Source organism: Zalophus californianus, chromosome 4 (genome assembly GCF_009762305.2).
Source record: "Zalophus californianus isolate mZalCal1 chromosome 4, mZalCal1.pri.v2, whole genome shotgun sequence".
In the NCBI taxonomy this organism is placed as follows: Eukaryota; Metazoa; Chordata; class Mammalia; order Carnivora; family Otariidae; genus Zalophus; species Zalophus californianus.
The window spans coordinates 43,842,840-43,856,540 of NC_045598.1; the positions used below are offsets into that span (position 1 = coordinate 43,842,840).

Sequence of the window (13,701 nt, forward strand, 5' to 3'; positions counted from 1 at the left end):
GGGGGAGGTTTAGGGAGAGGAGTTTCAGCCAGGAGGGAGGTACATTCATTCATCCTTTCATTCAGCAACTATAAACAGTGCCCACTCCAAAACTACCAGGGGCTGGGGGGTACAGTAGAGGGAGGGCAGGGGGGAGATGGACAATGTCAAAGAATCATACGAATAAATGCACATTTGCAGTGGGGGTAAATGTTGCAAGCAAGCCTAGAATGGGTGTCCTGGCCTAGGTGGGGGTCAGGGGTCATGGTGCTGCAGCAGAGAGGTTAAAGAAGAGCTAGTTAGCTGGTGGGGGAAGGGGGGTTGGCAGAAGGAAGGGCATGCCAGGCAGAGGGAACAGCCTGTACAGTGGCCTGAGGCCAGTGAGAACATGGTGACTGCAAGGATGACAAGGGGGCAATGTGGCTGGAGCACAGAGGTCGAGGCAAGAGTGCTGGGAAGCGAGACTGGAGAGCAGTGGGGGCCAGACCACACTGGCGCATGAGGGTTCTGGGTCCCGGGAGATGGTGCACTGAGACAGGACCCAAAGGAAAGGTGGGGGGATCCCTGCAGCCTGGGAAGAGAGCCGGCAGCCCTCTTGCAGTACCAGGCCCAGACGGTAGAGGTCAGTGCTGTGCAGTGATGGGCCCCAGATCGGAGGGAAGGAGGAGGTAGTTGGTAAGTGGGGTCGACTTGGTGGTTGTGGTGTAACCCTGGTGTGCACAGACTGGGGAAGCCTGGACGGGGACAACCTGGGAGAAAGACAGATGTGACGAGCTGGCAGAAGGAAAGGAGGCAGGGGACAGAGGGTCTTCCCAGAGTGGCTCAAAACCACTCTTCCACCTTGTGTATGTGTAATGCCTGCATCTTCCTAAGACAATTCTCAGACTGTGGTGTGTCTAAGGGAAAGGGAGCCTGGGCAGGCGAGACATGGCTCCCTGCAGAGGCAACTTGGAAAATCTATTTGGGTCTAGGAGCAGCAAGTAAAAAAAGGATCCGAGAACTTCCCAGAGATGATAATAAAAGTAAGGCTGGCCCCCACCGTTTAACTGGCTCTTAATTCCCGCACCCATCCCCTCGTTCGTTCCTCACAACGCGAAGCCTCCTTGTCGTGGCAGCTGGGGCAAATGCGTCCTCATTTGCAAAATGAGAAAAACACTGAGGACAAAGTGATATGGTTGTGCGAATCACCAGGCACTGACCTGGCCCATGGTAGAGTCTCAGTCAATGTTGGGGTTCCTCTTCCTCCTCCTTTAAGGTAGGAGTGCAGGGATAATAATCACCAATTTTTCTTTTAAGATTTATTTATTTGAGAGAGAGAGAGCAAGCGCAGGAGGGGCAGAGGGAGGGAGAGAATCCCAAGCAGACTCTGCGCTGAGCACAGAGCCCGACGCAGGGCTCAATCCCAGGACCCTGAGCCAAAACCGAGAGTCTGACGCTTAACCGACTCCGCCACCCAGGCACCCCACCGATTTGTTGATAAGGAAACTGTAACCCATGGGGGGGCGGAGTAATTTGTCCAATATCACGCCTTAAGTTAGTCTCTGAGCGGGGGCCAGAAAGCAGCTCTCATGGGTCCGAATGCTCCTCCTCTGACCCATAGTAGGGGGTGCAGGCCGGGTCTGCTCCAGAAGCCTCCTAGTGGCTTGGTTCTCCTCCTGTCCACAGACACTTTACCGTCACACCCTGGAAGCCCTGCAGACTCTGCTCAACGCCCTCTTTGTGGAGGACCCCACTCCTGCCGGGCTGAAGAGCATCTTGGAGGTGTGGGGGCAGGGAGGAGCACCAGGGCAGAGGGGAAAGGAGAACAGGCTCCGGAGCGGTGGGGAGGCTGTGCCCAGAAGGAGTGGTTTGACTTCCAGATGTCACCTTGTGCTAGTAGTGTTCCACCCCCGGGTCCCTCTTACAGGCCCTGTTCCAAACTTCTGCCCCTTCGCTCTCTCCCTATTCCCCACGCTCCTGCTCTAGCAGCCCCCATAGCTTTGCCTTCTCCGTTCTCATCCCTCTCTCTCTCTCTCTCTCTCTCATCTATTCTCATGACTCTCCACCTATCATCTCTCTCCTCTCTGACCTTCCTCCTCCCTCTGGTCTTCCAGTCCTAGCCTCAGCTTCTGGACCCCACGTCTCCCTATGCTCCTGGAGAAGGGGGAGGAGGGGGGCTGTGGACTGTTGCTTTTATGCCCTCCTGGAAGCTTCCTGCTGACTGGTGAAGGCTGACCTGCCCACCCAGGCAGCAGAAGGCTGGCCTCCTGCCTGTGGCTCTGAGTCTCGCCCTTGTCCTCACAGCCCCTGGGGCCCTGGATGAACTCCGGGAAGGCCCATGAGCGAGCACGGGCTGTGAAGAGCAATGTCTCTGTGTTGAACCACACTCTTCTGACCCTGCCTTTCTTTGTGAGTGGCCCCTGGGAGGGGAGGACACACTTAGGGAGAATCTTCTTGGCTCTAAGGGAGCCGGTGTTTCTGTCCCGAAGTTCCCGGTGGCCCTCGTCATCTTCAGAGGGCTCTCCTATTGGGGCCAGACCATCCAGCTCTGTTCACTAATTACTGTATAATAGTATTGAACCTATAAGACTCAGTCCCTGAAGTTATGACACAAACAGATGACCTCGGGGTTCCCGGCGCTGGGGCTTCTGCTGGGGAGGCTCATCCTTCGCATCGGGGATCCTGATGAGGAGATTGGCCGGGAGGCTCTGGACGGCATCACCATCCTCTACACCATCCTGGAGCTCCAAAAACGTAAGCTCTTTGGAGTGCCTCTGAGGCAAGCCTTCTGAGCAGGTGCTCAGCCTGGGAATGGACTAGAGCCTTGGCAGCAAGGCACGGGGAGAAGGTGGAGGAGCCCAGCAAAGGGTCCGTTGGGGTCTGCAGAAGCCAGTGTGAAGCCTCAGTCCCCACAGACCCAGAGGACAGAGGCGACAAGCAAACCTATTTTGATTTAAGCAGTCCTTCCACTGGAGCCCCTCCTCATCCTTCCAAGTGTAATCTGTGACTCTCACCGTCACATTCCTGTGATGGCACCACGCACGCGCAGGCGTGATAGCCCTAATGTGGCGAGAGCAGGGAAGGCTGTGTCTTTGTCACCAGTGCATTCCCACGGTCTAGCCCTGGGCCTGGGCACAGGTGGGTGCTCAGTGAATGTTTACTGAGTGAATGAACAAAGAACAGGTCCCACGTTAGAATCTGGAGGGGCTACAACCTGTAGACCCAGCATTAGGGAGCTGGGGACGGGCAATGGGCTCACCGGCATCGGGCTGGTACTGTGCCATCTCGGCAGCTACCTGCTCCTTCCTTTCTCCGCGGTCCCAACCCTGCCCAGGCCTTTGGCATGTTGTTTAAACTTCCCTGGCTCCGGAGGCCGAGTGACCTGGCAATCTGAAATCGCAGTTAACTGGCTATCTTGTGTTTTATCTGGTGACCCCAGATCCACACTGTTAAGACTCTCAAGGGTGAAGTGGTTTGTCCAGACCCCCTGAGTGGAGGGAGCAGCAAAGCTAGGCTTTGATCTTGGGTCTCTCTGATTCCAGGTCTCAAGCTTCTTTTCTTTACAAATAACCCACACCCTTGGTCCATAGGGCCCCTCTGTCTCGATGGCCCTTTCTTGTGTTTATGTCTTGCATACCCCAGGAGATCCAGGCCAGGCCGCAGTCAGGCCTTAGGAAATGAGCCTGAAAGGTATTTCCTTCAACAGAAAATATGAAGCCACCTTGTGCCAGGTCCATTCCAGGCACTGAAAACAGTGATGAAGTTAAATAATCCTCCCTGTTGAGCTGCCCTTCTCTTTGTCAGGAGACAATGAACAAAATAAACAAGTGATACGTATAGTGAAGTCAGATAATGAGCACTTAAGAAAACAAATCAGAAAAGGGGGTTTGGGAAGGCCAGGTAGGGGGGTTGCAATTTAAAGAGGTATCACCACACACCTACCAGAATAGCAGAAATCAAACCAATAGCTCACTGATGGGATGCGGACCCTCTAGAACTCTCGTGCGCTGCCGGTGGGCACATAGTCGGGCCCGACGGAAAACCATTTGGCAACATCCCCTGAGGCTGAACTGATGCCTAGCCTAGGACCCGGTGAGTACACTCCTGGCTGCATACCCAACAAATGTATACATACATTCACCAAAAGGCACGGACTAGGCATACCAGAATGTTCATAGCAGCACCAAGAGCTGGACATGACCCAAATGTCCATCAGAAGTAGGAGAGAAATAAATTGTAGTGTATTCACACCATGGGAAATGATGCCGCACCACAAACCAATGAGCCAATGCTCCCTGCAACAGCGTGGATGAATCTCCCCCACATAACGCTGAGGGAAACCCAGGCACACAGGGGAACATGCCACGTAAAGTCCAATAGCAAGAAATCTAAGCTGTGGGTTTAGGAATCAGAATAGTGGTTACCTGGGTGGGGGAGGGGGCAGGGGACTGGAAGGGAGAGCAAAGGGGGGCCTCCGGGATGCTGATCATGTTCTGTTTCTTGACCTGGGTGCTGGTTACCTGGATGTGTTCATTCCGGAAAAACGTACCAAGCTGGTTATCTGTGATTTGTGTACTTCCTCCATCTATGTTTAACAAAGAGTTAAAAAAAAAAAATAGGGTGGCCAGGCCTCACTGAGGCTTTCTTCTTGCAGGATCCGGAGATAAGGAAGAGACCAATAAGGAGGAGCTATATGAGAGCAACAAGCGATTCCTGGGGCCCTACAATCCTGTCAGCCCATGCCAGAATATTCTGCGCGTGATCGCGGTGACCGCCCGCTGCCCACCAGCTCTGGGCCTTCCAGGGAACGGGGGAGAGGGGCAGTGACAGCCCACCCTAATGTCTTCTCCCCTGCTTCCATCTTCCCAGGCTCAGGTCCCCTTTAAGGAAGCTTTCCCCAACCACACAGGCCCACCCTGAGTACCCCCTCCTCCTCTGGTCCCTGCCCAGAAGCCTGTTATCCCATTCTGGGGGCAGGGGCCATGTCTCCCCTTCTTCTGTAGCTCCTCCCCAAAGGGTTGGACCTGCACAGAGTCTGCACGGCCTGCCCTGGTGGTGGCTGTGCGTCCGTGTATGGCTCGCTTGGGGCCCATCCATGGGTGTCTGTATCTCTGTGCCTTTGTTTCAGGAGTTTGGAGACTTCCTGGGACCCCAGCAGGTAAAGGACCTGTTGCTAGCAGCCCTGGAAGGCTTGAAAGGCAGCTCAGAGGCCCGGGGGAAGGACTCCGGGGAGATGATGCAGCTGGCCTCAGAGGTCACGCTCAGCTCGGTGCTGGAATGGTACCGCCACAGGGTGCTGGAGGTGGTAAGGCTCCCTGGGGGCAGGGGCTGAGCCGGGAGACCCCCAAGGGATGAGACCAGCCGTCTGGCAGTGGCAGGGTGGGGCGGGTGCGGGAGCCCCTAAGCACTGGGGCAGGGCAGGGGTGATGGTGGCTGAGTTCTAGGTGCCTCCTACTTGCGGGTGAGAAAGAACTCACTTACTGATCTGGGTGGGGGTGGGGGTGGGGGTGGGGAAGGCAGTGAGGACCACTGGCTGTTTCCCAGGGAAGGAGCAGGTGCGCTACGGCCCGCCCCCTCATCTGTCTCTTGTTGCCGCCTCTCTCTCTCTCTCTCCCCTGCCCCTCTATCCTGTCACCCCCACCTCCTTCCTCCTCCCCTCTCCCTGCTCTCCCCACGCCTGCCTTGGCTTCTCCAACTGGCCACCTGGCTGCTCACGGCCGCTCTGGCTGTGCCCCAGATCCCAGAGATCATGCAGGGCATCTACGCGCAGCTGAACCACATCCAGGAGCCGCGGGCCCGCGAGGTGGCCCTGCTGCCCGTCTCCCTCCTGGCCAGCTCCTTCATGACCGAGGTGGTTGTGGCCCTGCTCAAGTGCCCCCTCCCGCTGGACAGGTACCAACGGAGGGGCTCCCGCCACCATACCTCAGAGGGTTGGAGCAGCCCCCATCCTGGGCTGGGAACCTGTCTCCCACCCAGAGCAGGCCCTGGCCCTCCCAGCTGGCCCCTTTTCCGTATGGTCTGTGGTGCTTATGACAACCATTAAGCACTTCCAAAGCACCGCTGGGTGTCTGTGCAGAGCATTAATCCCTTCCCTCCTTAGTACAACAACCCCACTCTGCAGATGGGGAAACTGAGGCGAAGTTCCTTGTCCTCGGCACCCAGTGAGCAAGCAACAGGCTGAGGACCTAAACTCAGATTTGACCAACTCCAAGCTCAGAGCTCTAAGGAGGCCATAGAAAGGAGGCCTGAGTGTTGGTCCTGACTCTGCCTCTAGCTGTTGTGTGGTCTTGGGTAGTGCACCTGCCCTCTCTGGGCTTCATTTTCCTCCATAGGCAAAAAGGGGAAACACTCCCTGCATGCTTCCCACTCCAGATGGCTGGTTGTGACAAGCAATGTAGCCAGCTAAGCTGAGTGCCTGCCCAGGGCTAGACGGTGCAGGAGGATGCCCCCTGCTCTCAGCCTTCGGGGAGCTCGTGGTCTGACGGGCAGAGGGCACTGTGGCCAGAGAGACCAGACCGACTGCTCCAGCCTCCCAGTCCAGGAAACACTCTCACACCTTTGAATGAACACAACAAGGCAGCAAGTCTATGGCCCACGCCTTAAGATAGTTGTACAAGAGTGCACGCAGAATTGTGCTGAGCTGGGTGATGAGCTGTGCTTCTAGTAGGGGACAGTTGGCATCACTCATAGAGGCCAGGAAGACTGGCTGGGAAGGTGAGGGCAGGGGACACGTCCCCGTGCTCCCACCTGGAAGAATTTCACCCTTTCTGGCCACACTACTCCCCCCCCCCCGGGGGGGGTTTCTTCTTGGAATCACCAAACCTTCAGACTCACAAAACTGGCAGGACCACACCTGACATCGGAGTCGCTCAGGCCGTAGGACAGAGCAGGGGCAGGGGCTCCTCCTCCCAGGAGTCCTTGCGGCAGCCCGTGCAGCTGGCCAGACAGAGCCGGGACAAGATGGAAGGAGGCCCGGCTCTCAGGTGCCACGCCGGCACTTGCGTGAGCCGGAGAGAGATGGCCTCCTTTCATCTTGTGCCCGGGATGCCCTAGTCTTCCCTCTGGGCTTAAGAGCTGGACTCTTAAGTCCTCCCCGGTGAAGGGGCTAGGGGCTGCCCTAGCTGAAATGGCTCCTAAGAACTGCTCTCTCTTACAAAAGATCTGCAGACTTTGCTTCTGGGGTCCCCACGGGGACAAGCCCAGTCCCAAGAGTCACAGCTCCGTGGGAAGCTCAAAACTACAGCGTCCTCTTCGGTTCTTTTGGTTAATTTATAGTTCCTCCCAGCCCAGATGCAATTTACCAGTTGGGCCATTTTTACCATAAGCAATGTTGCCTAGCAACATAGTTGACATACTATCTTTATCAGGTTTCCAGGGGAACAGAGCTAGCAAGTTAATGGAAGGTTCAAATGCTCATGCAGAGGGGCAAGGGGTTCCGTTAACCCTTTCGTGCACCACTGGCCTCTCAGTGCTCTCAGTTCCGCACAATCGATAGGAATGCCCACAGGCTGGTGCCGGCTGGCCCAGAGGCTTTGCCCTGCCTAGAGTACTTCCTTGTATGGGGACAGGTGCAGGTGCTCCTTGATATTATGTGACAAATGTAAGGTCCAGGCCCCAAGGGGTCCCCTGGCATAGAGGAATGACCACCGGCTTTGAAGGCACCAGACCTGGTCACTTCCTGACTCTGCAGCTCATTAGCTGTGATGTCTTGGACTAATGATTTCCCCTCTCTGAGCCTCAACTCCGCATCTGTAAAATGGGAATAATAACCCACCTTGAGGGTCATTTGAGAGTTCAGTGAACTTGAATGTCTTGAGTATCTTGTTCACATCTATATGCCCAGATATTTGCCTAGTGCCTGGGGTTCGGCAGATGCTCCATATTTGCTGAATAAATTGTGTATAAAGCACGTGGCATGATACCTGGGAAATGGGGTTTTCAATAATTGTTAGTCCCCTGCCTCTTAGAGAGTGTTTTCCGGACCATTCCTCGCTGGCACACATGGAATTCTGATGGCATCTTCCCTTCTCCTTCTCCAACCCACTGGGAGGCGCCCTGGTCCCCACTAACCATCTCCACCCCCCGACCCCCCAGCAATGGCGCAGAGATGTGGAGGCAGCTGATCCTGCGCAAGCCCAGCTGTGATGTCCGAGACCTCCTGGACCTGCTCCTGACCAGCCTGAAGGAGAAGCCCTTCACCAAGAAGGGCCGGGCCTCCATCGTGCCCCTCGCGGTGAGCACCCGCCTCGCCCACCCCCTGGCCGCCCTGTCCTCCCCTCCTGCGGAGCTCAGCACGCCCAGCTCCTAGTGCCCTGCTCTGCCAGGGACTAGTCATGTGGCTTGGGCTCTTGTCTCCGGGCTCTTGTTTGTGACCCACTGGATGCCACGGTGCTGCTGCTTATTACAGGGAGGGCGGCAGCCCGGGAAAGGGACTCGCAGACCTGGGTCTGAGAACAGGCTTGGCTACGGGTACCAGTTTGTGACCCAAGCAAGTCACTTCTCCTGAGGCTCAGCCCCTGCGTCTGTAAATGGAATGATAATGAGGAGATTTGGCTTATGTGGTGGTTGTGAAGATAAAATGAGGTGCCTCATTGATTCATTTAGTGAGGTAACATGTTTACATGCTCGCTGCCAGGCTCCGAGGTCAGCCCTGGGAACACAGAGGGAAAGGAGGTTTTGACTGCAGGAAGGTGACTGGGTAGAGGGACAGATTTCTCTCTGCCTCTTGTCGTTGTCACCCTGGCCCTAGCCAGCTGGATGATACCCCTGCTCATCTCCCTGCTTCCACTCCAGCCCCTCCAATCTGTACTGCAGCCAAAAAATCTTTGAAAATGCGCATCTGCTCTTCTCAATCCCCTCAATGGCTTCCCATTACCCTTGAGAATAACACAGTGTTCCTGCCTGTGTTGCAAGGCCCTGTGCCCCTCTCGGGCCTTACCACACTCCAGGGTCCCTCTTACTTGCATGGCTCCAGCCTTGTTCTTTGTCAGAAATTCATACACACCATGCTTTCTCTGTCACAGGGCCTTTGCACATGTGGTTCCCTCTCCTGACTGCTCTCCACTAACCTAACTTCTACTCATCCCTCAGCTCTCAACTCAAGCATCACCTCCTCAGGGAAGCCCTCTCTTATCTCCCTGACATGATCAAATCTGTGCATATTACACTCTGCTCCACATACTTTACCTTGGAGGAGTTTACCCCAGTTGTGATTTGATTTGATACCAATTTGTGGGGTCATTTGAGTAATCTGTGAGATGCATGGATTCAGTGCCTGAGCCTCTTTTGCTCACCGTGACATCCTCAATGTCTGACAAATACCGGGCACATAGTAGATACTCAAAAAAAGTTGCTGGACTATTTATTCAACAGCATTAATTGAGCACCTACTATGTGCCAGGCAAGCTCAGGAATTCTGGGGATTCAGCAGAGAGCAAGACATTCTGGTGGAGGGAAGCGAATAAAGGTGGGTGGAGGCACGGGTGGTAACCCCTTCACAGAGGAGGACACTGTTGCTCAGTTACATCCCAGGCCTTAGCTAAGGTCACAGAGGTGGTGAGTGGTGCGGCCAGGGCTCGAGCCCAGATCTCCTACCTCTGAGTCCTGTGCTTCACCACTGGGTCTCTCCGCCTCTCTCCCCCAGCACTGGGGTCTACAAATAAGGCATGAACTTCCATTCTTTCCCTGATTCGGTCATTCATCCTCTCCTCTCTCAATCAGCGTGTGTTAGTGTGCTCTTGAGTCACTCATTTGTGCTTTTGTTCAAGTACAGTTTGAGCATACACACCGCCCGGACTAATTTTTATCTCATGCTGTTGATAAACAACGTGAGCAAGATTGAGCCGAGAGCAGAGCCCTATGGCACCTCACTGGAGACTTTCCTCTACAGCACAGATCGTGTTCTTCGGATACAATCATTGTCTTTGGTTTACTGAAAAACATGAAGGCTTTGAGTCCACGAGGCTTATCTTAGCTCTGCCACTGTCTCACTATATAATCTCAATCACTTCCTCCCCTCTAGCCTTGGTATTTTGATCTGTAAAATGGGCGGTAATGAGTCCTGCCTTGTCTATCTTCCCTTTTCAGAAGAAGAGTTTGAAATAGTGTTTGTGAAAGGGCTTCCTAGGCTGTAAAGTATAAATAACTGCCATTCATCATTCTCATCCAGCCCTCATTGTGTCACTTATTTCCCTGGGAATATGCCGTGGGCTCTGTCACTTCACAGTCAAATGCTCTTCCCTTGGGCCCGCAGCAGGGGAGCACAGATCCTGGTCACTTCTTTGTAAAGCATTCTCACCTCTCCCCTCATTCACTCTCCACCACACCTGTGGGGCTGGCGGGAAGAGGACCGTTGACCGCCCCCCTTGACAGAGGATGAATGAATCCGAAGCCCAAAGACGGCCAGGGAGTGGTGGGGCCAGAATGAGCTATCCAATCTCGTGACCCCCGCCCCTGCATTGTCCTCCTGTCAGTTAGAGAGGCCTTAGTGGGCGGGGCGGGAGGTGGGCCCAGGCCAGGACCAGAGATGAATGGCAGGTGGAGAGGTTGGACGGTGGGCACCAGTCGGGTCCCAGGGAGCATGGTGGGCCAAATGCCAATAAAGCCAAGTTCCCGGGACTTCAGACGCCCGGTGTGGGGAGTCGTGGAGAGAAAAGGCAGGGTGTGATCAGTAGGCGTGGAGTGCCACTGTCCAGGACTGGGCCTCCCTGGCTCCCACTCAAGGCTGGGATTTGTTTCTCTTGGTTGCTGGGCACCAGGGGAGGCAGTGAGGGTGGCCTGGTTTAATGGCCCAAAGCGAGGGGACAACTGGTGCCCCACCATGGTCTCCGTGCCTGTGTTATGAATGAGGAAGAGGCAGGGCATGCGGAAGTTGGTGTCTGAAAGCCAGGGTTCCAGTCCCAGCTCTGCTCCCAAGGGCCAGGTGACCAGGGCTGTGCTTTCACCCCTCCGTGCACGTCTCCTCACCTTCGCAATGGGATCAAGACTCCACCTCACAAAAGGTGGGAGAGGAGCCCTCCACCCAATTCTTCCAGGGTTGTGTCAACACCAGAGAGGCAGGCCATTGTTCTGGTGTAGGGCTCATCCACAGAGCCAGGAGTTGGGGTGCAGTGGCAGTGGGGGGGGGCTGTGGAGAGATCTGGGCTCTACCAGTTTGAGCCAGGGAAGAGCAAAGATCCAGGTCCAACCTGCTAGAGAAGCAGCCTAGGCCCCTGCCAGGAGCCTCCAGCCAGCCCTCCGCTCTGTCCCCAGGCAGCCAGCGGCCTGTGTGAGCTCCTGTCGGTCAACAGCTGCGTGGGCCGCGTGAGGCGCATCTACCCCCAGCTGCTCCTGGCCCTGCTCATTCAGGTCCATTACCACATCGGTCTCCACCTGCCCAGCCGCATGGCTTTCTGCAAGGACGCCGAGAAGGACACTCAGCCTTCTCTCTTCGTACCCGTGCGGTATGTCCTGCTGTCCCTGGCTGGGGGAGGGCCACCTAGCAAGGGCCCTTCCTAAAATCTTGAGGGCAGTCAACCGCTAGAGATTAGCTTTGGGACTAAAAGAGAAAACAGTAACGTATTTTTAGGAGAGCCAATAATCTGCACAATAGCTATTTGGGAGCACCTGCTGTGGTGTGTGTGTCAGGCCTGCCTGGTGCTGGACAACAGCAATGAATCAGCCTTCCCCCAAGGAGCTCACAAGTTCATGTTTCCTCCTCCCTCCCTAGACATATCATTTGTATTAGATTTGTATCCAAGGTCCACCTTTTATTATTTATTTTTTTTATTATGTTCAGGTAGCCACTGTATAGTACATAATTAGTTTTTGATGTAGTGTTTAGTGATTTATTAGTTAAGTATGACACCCAGTGCTCATCACAACACGTGCCCTCCTCAATACCCCTCACTCTGTTACCCCCTTCCCCCTCCTACTCTCTGAGACCCTCAGATTGTTTCCCGGGGTCCATAGTCTCTCATGGTTCATCTGCCTCTCTGATTTCTCCCCCTTTGGATTTCCCTCCCTTCCCCTCTGTGCTATTGTTTATGTTTCACATGTGAGTGAAACCATATGATAATTGACTTTCTCTGCTTGACTTATTTCACTTAGCATAATCTCCTCCAGTTCCACCATGTCAGTGCAAATGGTGGGTATTCATCGTTTCTGATGGCTGAGTAATATTCCATTGTATGTATGGACCACATCTTCTTTATCCATTCATCTCTTGAAGGGCGTCTTGGCTCCTTCCACGTTTTGGCTATTGTGGACATTGCTGCTATGAACACTGGGGTGTGTGTGCCCCTTATTTTCACTACATCTGTGTCTATGGGGTAAATACCTAGTAGTGTAATTGCTGGGTCATAGGGTAGCTCTATTCTTTACATCTTGAGGAACCTCCATACTGTTCTCCAGAGTGGCTGCACCAGCTTGCATTCCCACCAACAGTATAAGAGGGTTCCCCTTGCTCCACATCCTCGCCAACATTTGTTGTTTCATTCTGTTAATTTTTGCCATTCTAACTGGTGTAAGGTGGTATCTCATTGTGGTTTTGATTTGTATTTTCCTGGTGGCTAGTGATGTTGAGGATTTTTTCATGTGTCTGTTAGCCATTTGTATGTCTTCTTTGAAGAAGTGTCTGTTCATGTCTTCTACCCACTTTTTGACTGGGTTATTAGTTTTTGAGTGTTGAATTTGAGAAGTTCTTTATAGATCATGGATATCAGCCCTTTATCTATAATGTCATTTGCAAATATCTTCTCCCATTCCGTGGGCTGCCTCTTAGTTTTGTTAACTGTTTCCTTTGTTGTGCAGAAGCTTTTTATCTTCATGAAGTCCCAAAAGTTCACTTTTGCTTTTGTTTCACTTGCCTTTGGAGACGTGTCTTGAAAGAAGTTACTGTGGCCGATGTCGAAGAGGTTACTGCCTATGTTCTCCTCTAGAATTTTGATGGATTCCTGTCTCACATTGAGGTCTTTTATTTTATTTTATTATTTTATTTTTTAAGTGGACTTCATGCTGGGCTTGAACTCGTGACCCTGAGATCATGACCTGAGCTGAGATCAAGAGTCGGATGCTTAACCGACTGAGCCACCCAGGTGCCCCTCACCATTTTATTTTTAATTATTAACCCGGGTAGGTAATATATGCACATGGGTAAAAATCTCAAAGGGCATTAAAAGTGAGTCTCCTTTCCTCTCCTTACCCAGTGAGCCTCCCCAGAACAACCAGGTTCTTTCATACCCTTCCACAGGTGGTTGATGTGGACATAAGCACACAGTTCTGTTTCTATTTTTACACCAAGTAGTAGCGTCCTTTACAGTTATACACTTTTGCTTTTAATATACTATATCTTAGGAGAACATACATAGAGAGCCACCTCATTATTTTTAACAGCCACATACTATCCCTCTGAGTGGAATTCCAACGTACCATAACTTATTTAACCAGGATCCTCTTGGTTTAGGTACTTTGCACTTACAGACAAAGCTCCAGTGAGTTCGTTTATATGTCTTTATGCACACATGTGATTGTACAATGTAAGACAAATTCCTGAAAGGAGACTGGGCACATCAAAGGGTTTCTGCATTTTAATCGTGAGCTGGGACAGGGATATGTGGTGGAAAATGTTCTTGACCAGTGAATGATGAAGGGGAAAATTGAGTACCGCCTCAAGCACCCAGTTTGCCACACAGCCTCCCCCAGAGGCCACCGCATCCAGGAGGGTGTGAGAATGGCCGCCTCCCATACCTTGGCCAGCACAGTGGA

General features: G+C 53.4%; 1 protein-coding gene across 7 annotated transcripts in view; it reads left to right on the forward strand.

The window, feature by feature from the left end:
• The window catches only part of MROH7 (maestro heat like repeat family member 7), a 47,716-nt gene that overhangs the window by 17,846 nt on the left and 16,169 nt on the right, over positions 1–13,701 (forward strand). For 6 of the 7 annotated variants that reach the window (XM_027616324.2, XM_027616272.2, XM_027616284.2 and 3 more), the window contains 8 exons: positions 1,645–1,740; positions 2,263–2,367; positions 2,577–2,712; positions 4,613–4,725; positions 5,087–5,263; positions 5,696–5,850; positions 8,053–8,191; positions 11,209–11,399. In XM_027616324.2, the coding sequence (XP_027472125.2) occupies positions 1,645–1,740; positions 2,263–2,367; positions 2,577–2,712; positions 4,613–4,725; positions 5,087–5,263; positions 5,696–5,850; positions 8,053–8,191; positions 11,209–11,399 (1,112 nt within the window). The remainder of the gene's footprint in view (positions 1–1,644; positions 1,741–2,262; positions 2,368–2,576; positions 2,713–4,612; positions 4,726–5,086; positions 5,264–5,695; positions 5,851–8,052; positions 8,192–11,208; positions 11,400–13,701) is intronic. The other variant, XM_027616291.2, reaches the window with a different exon arrangement.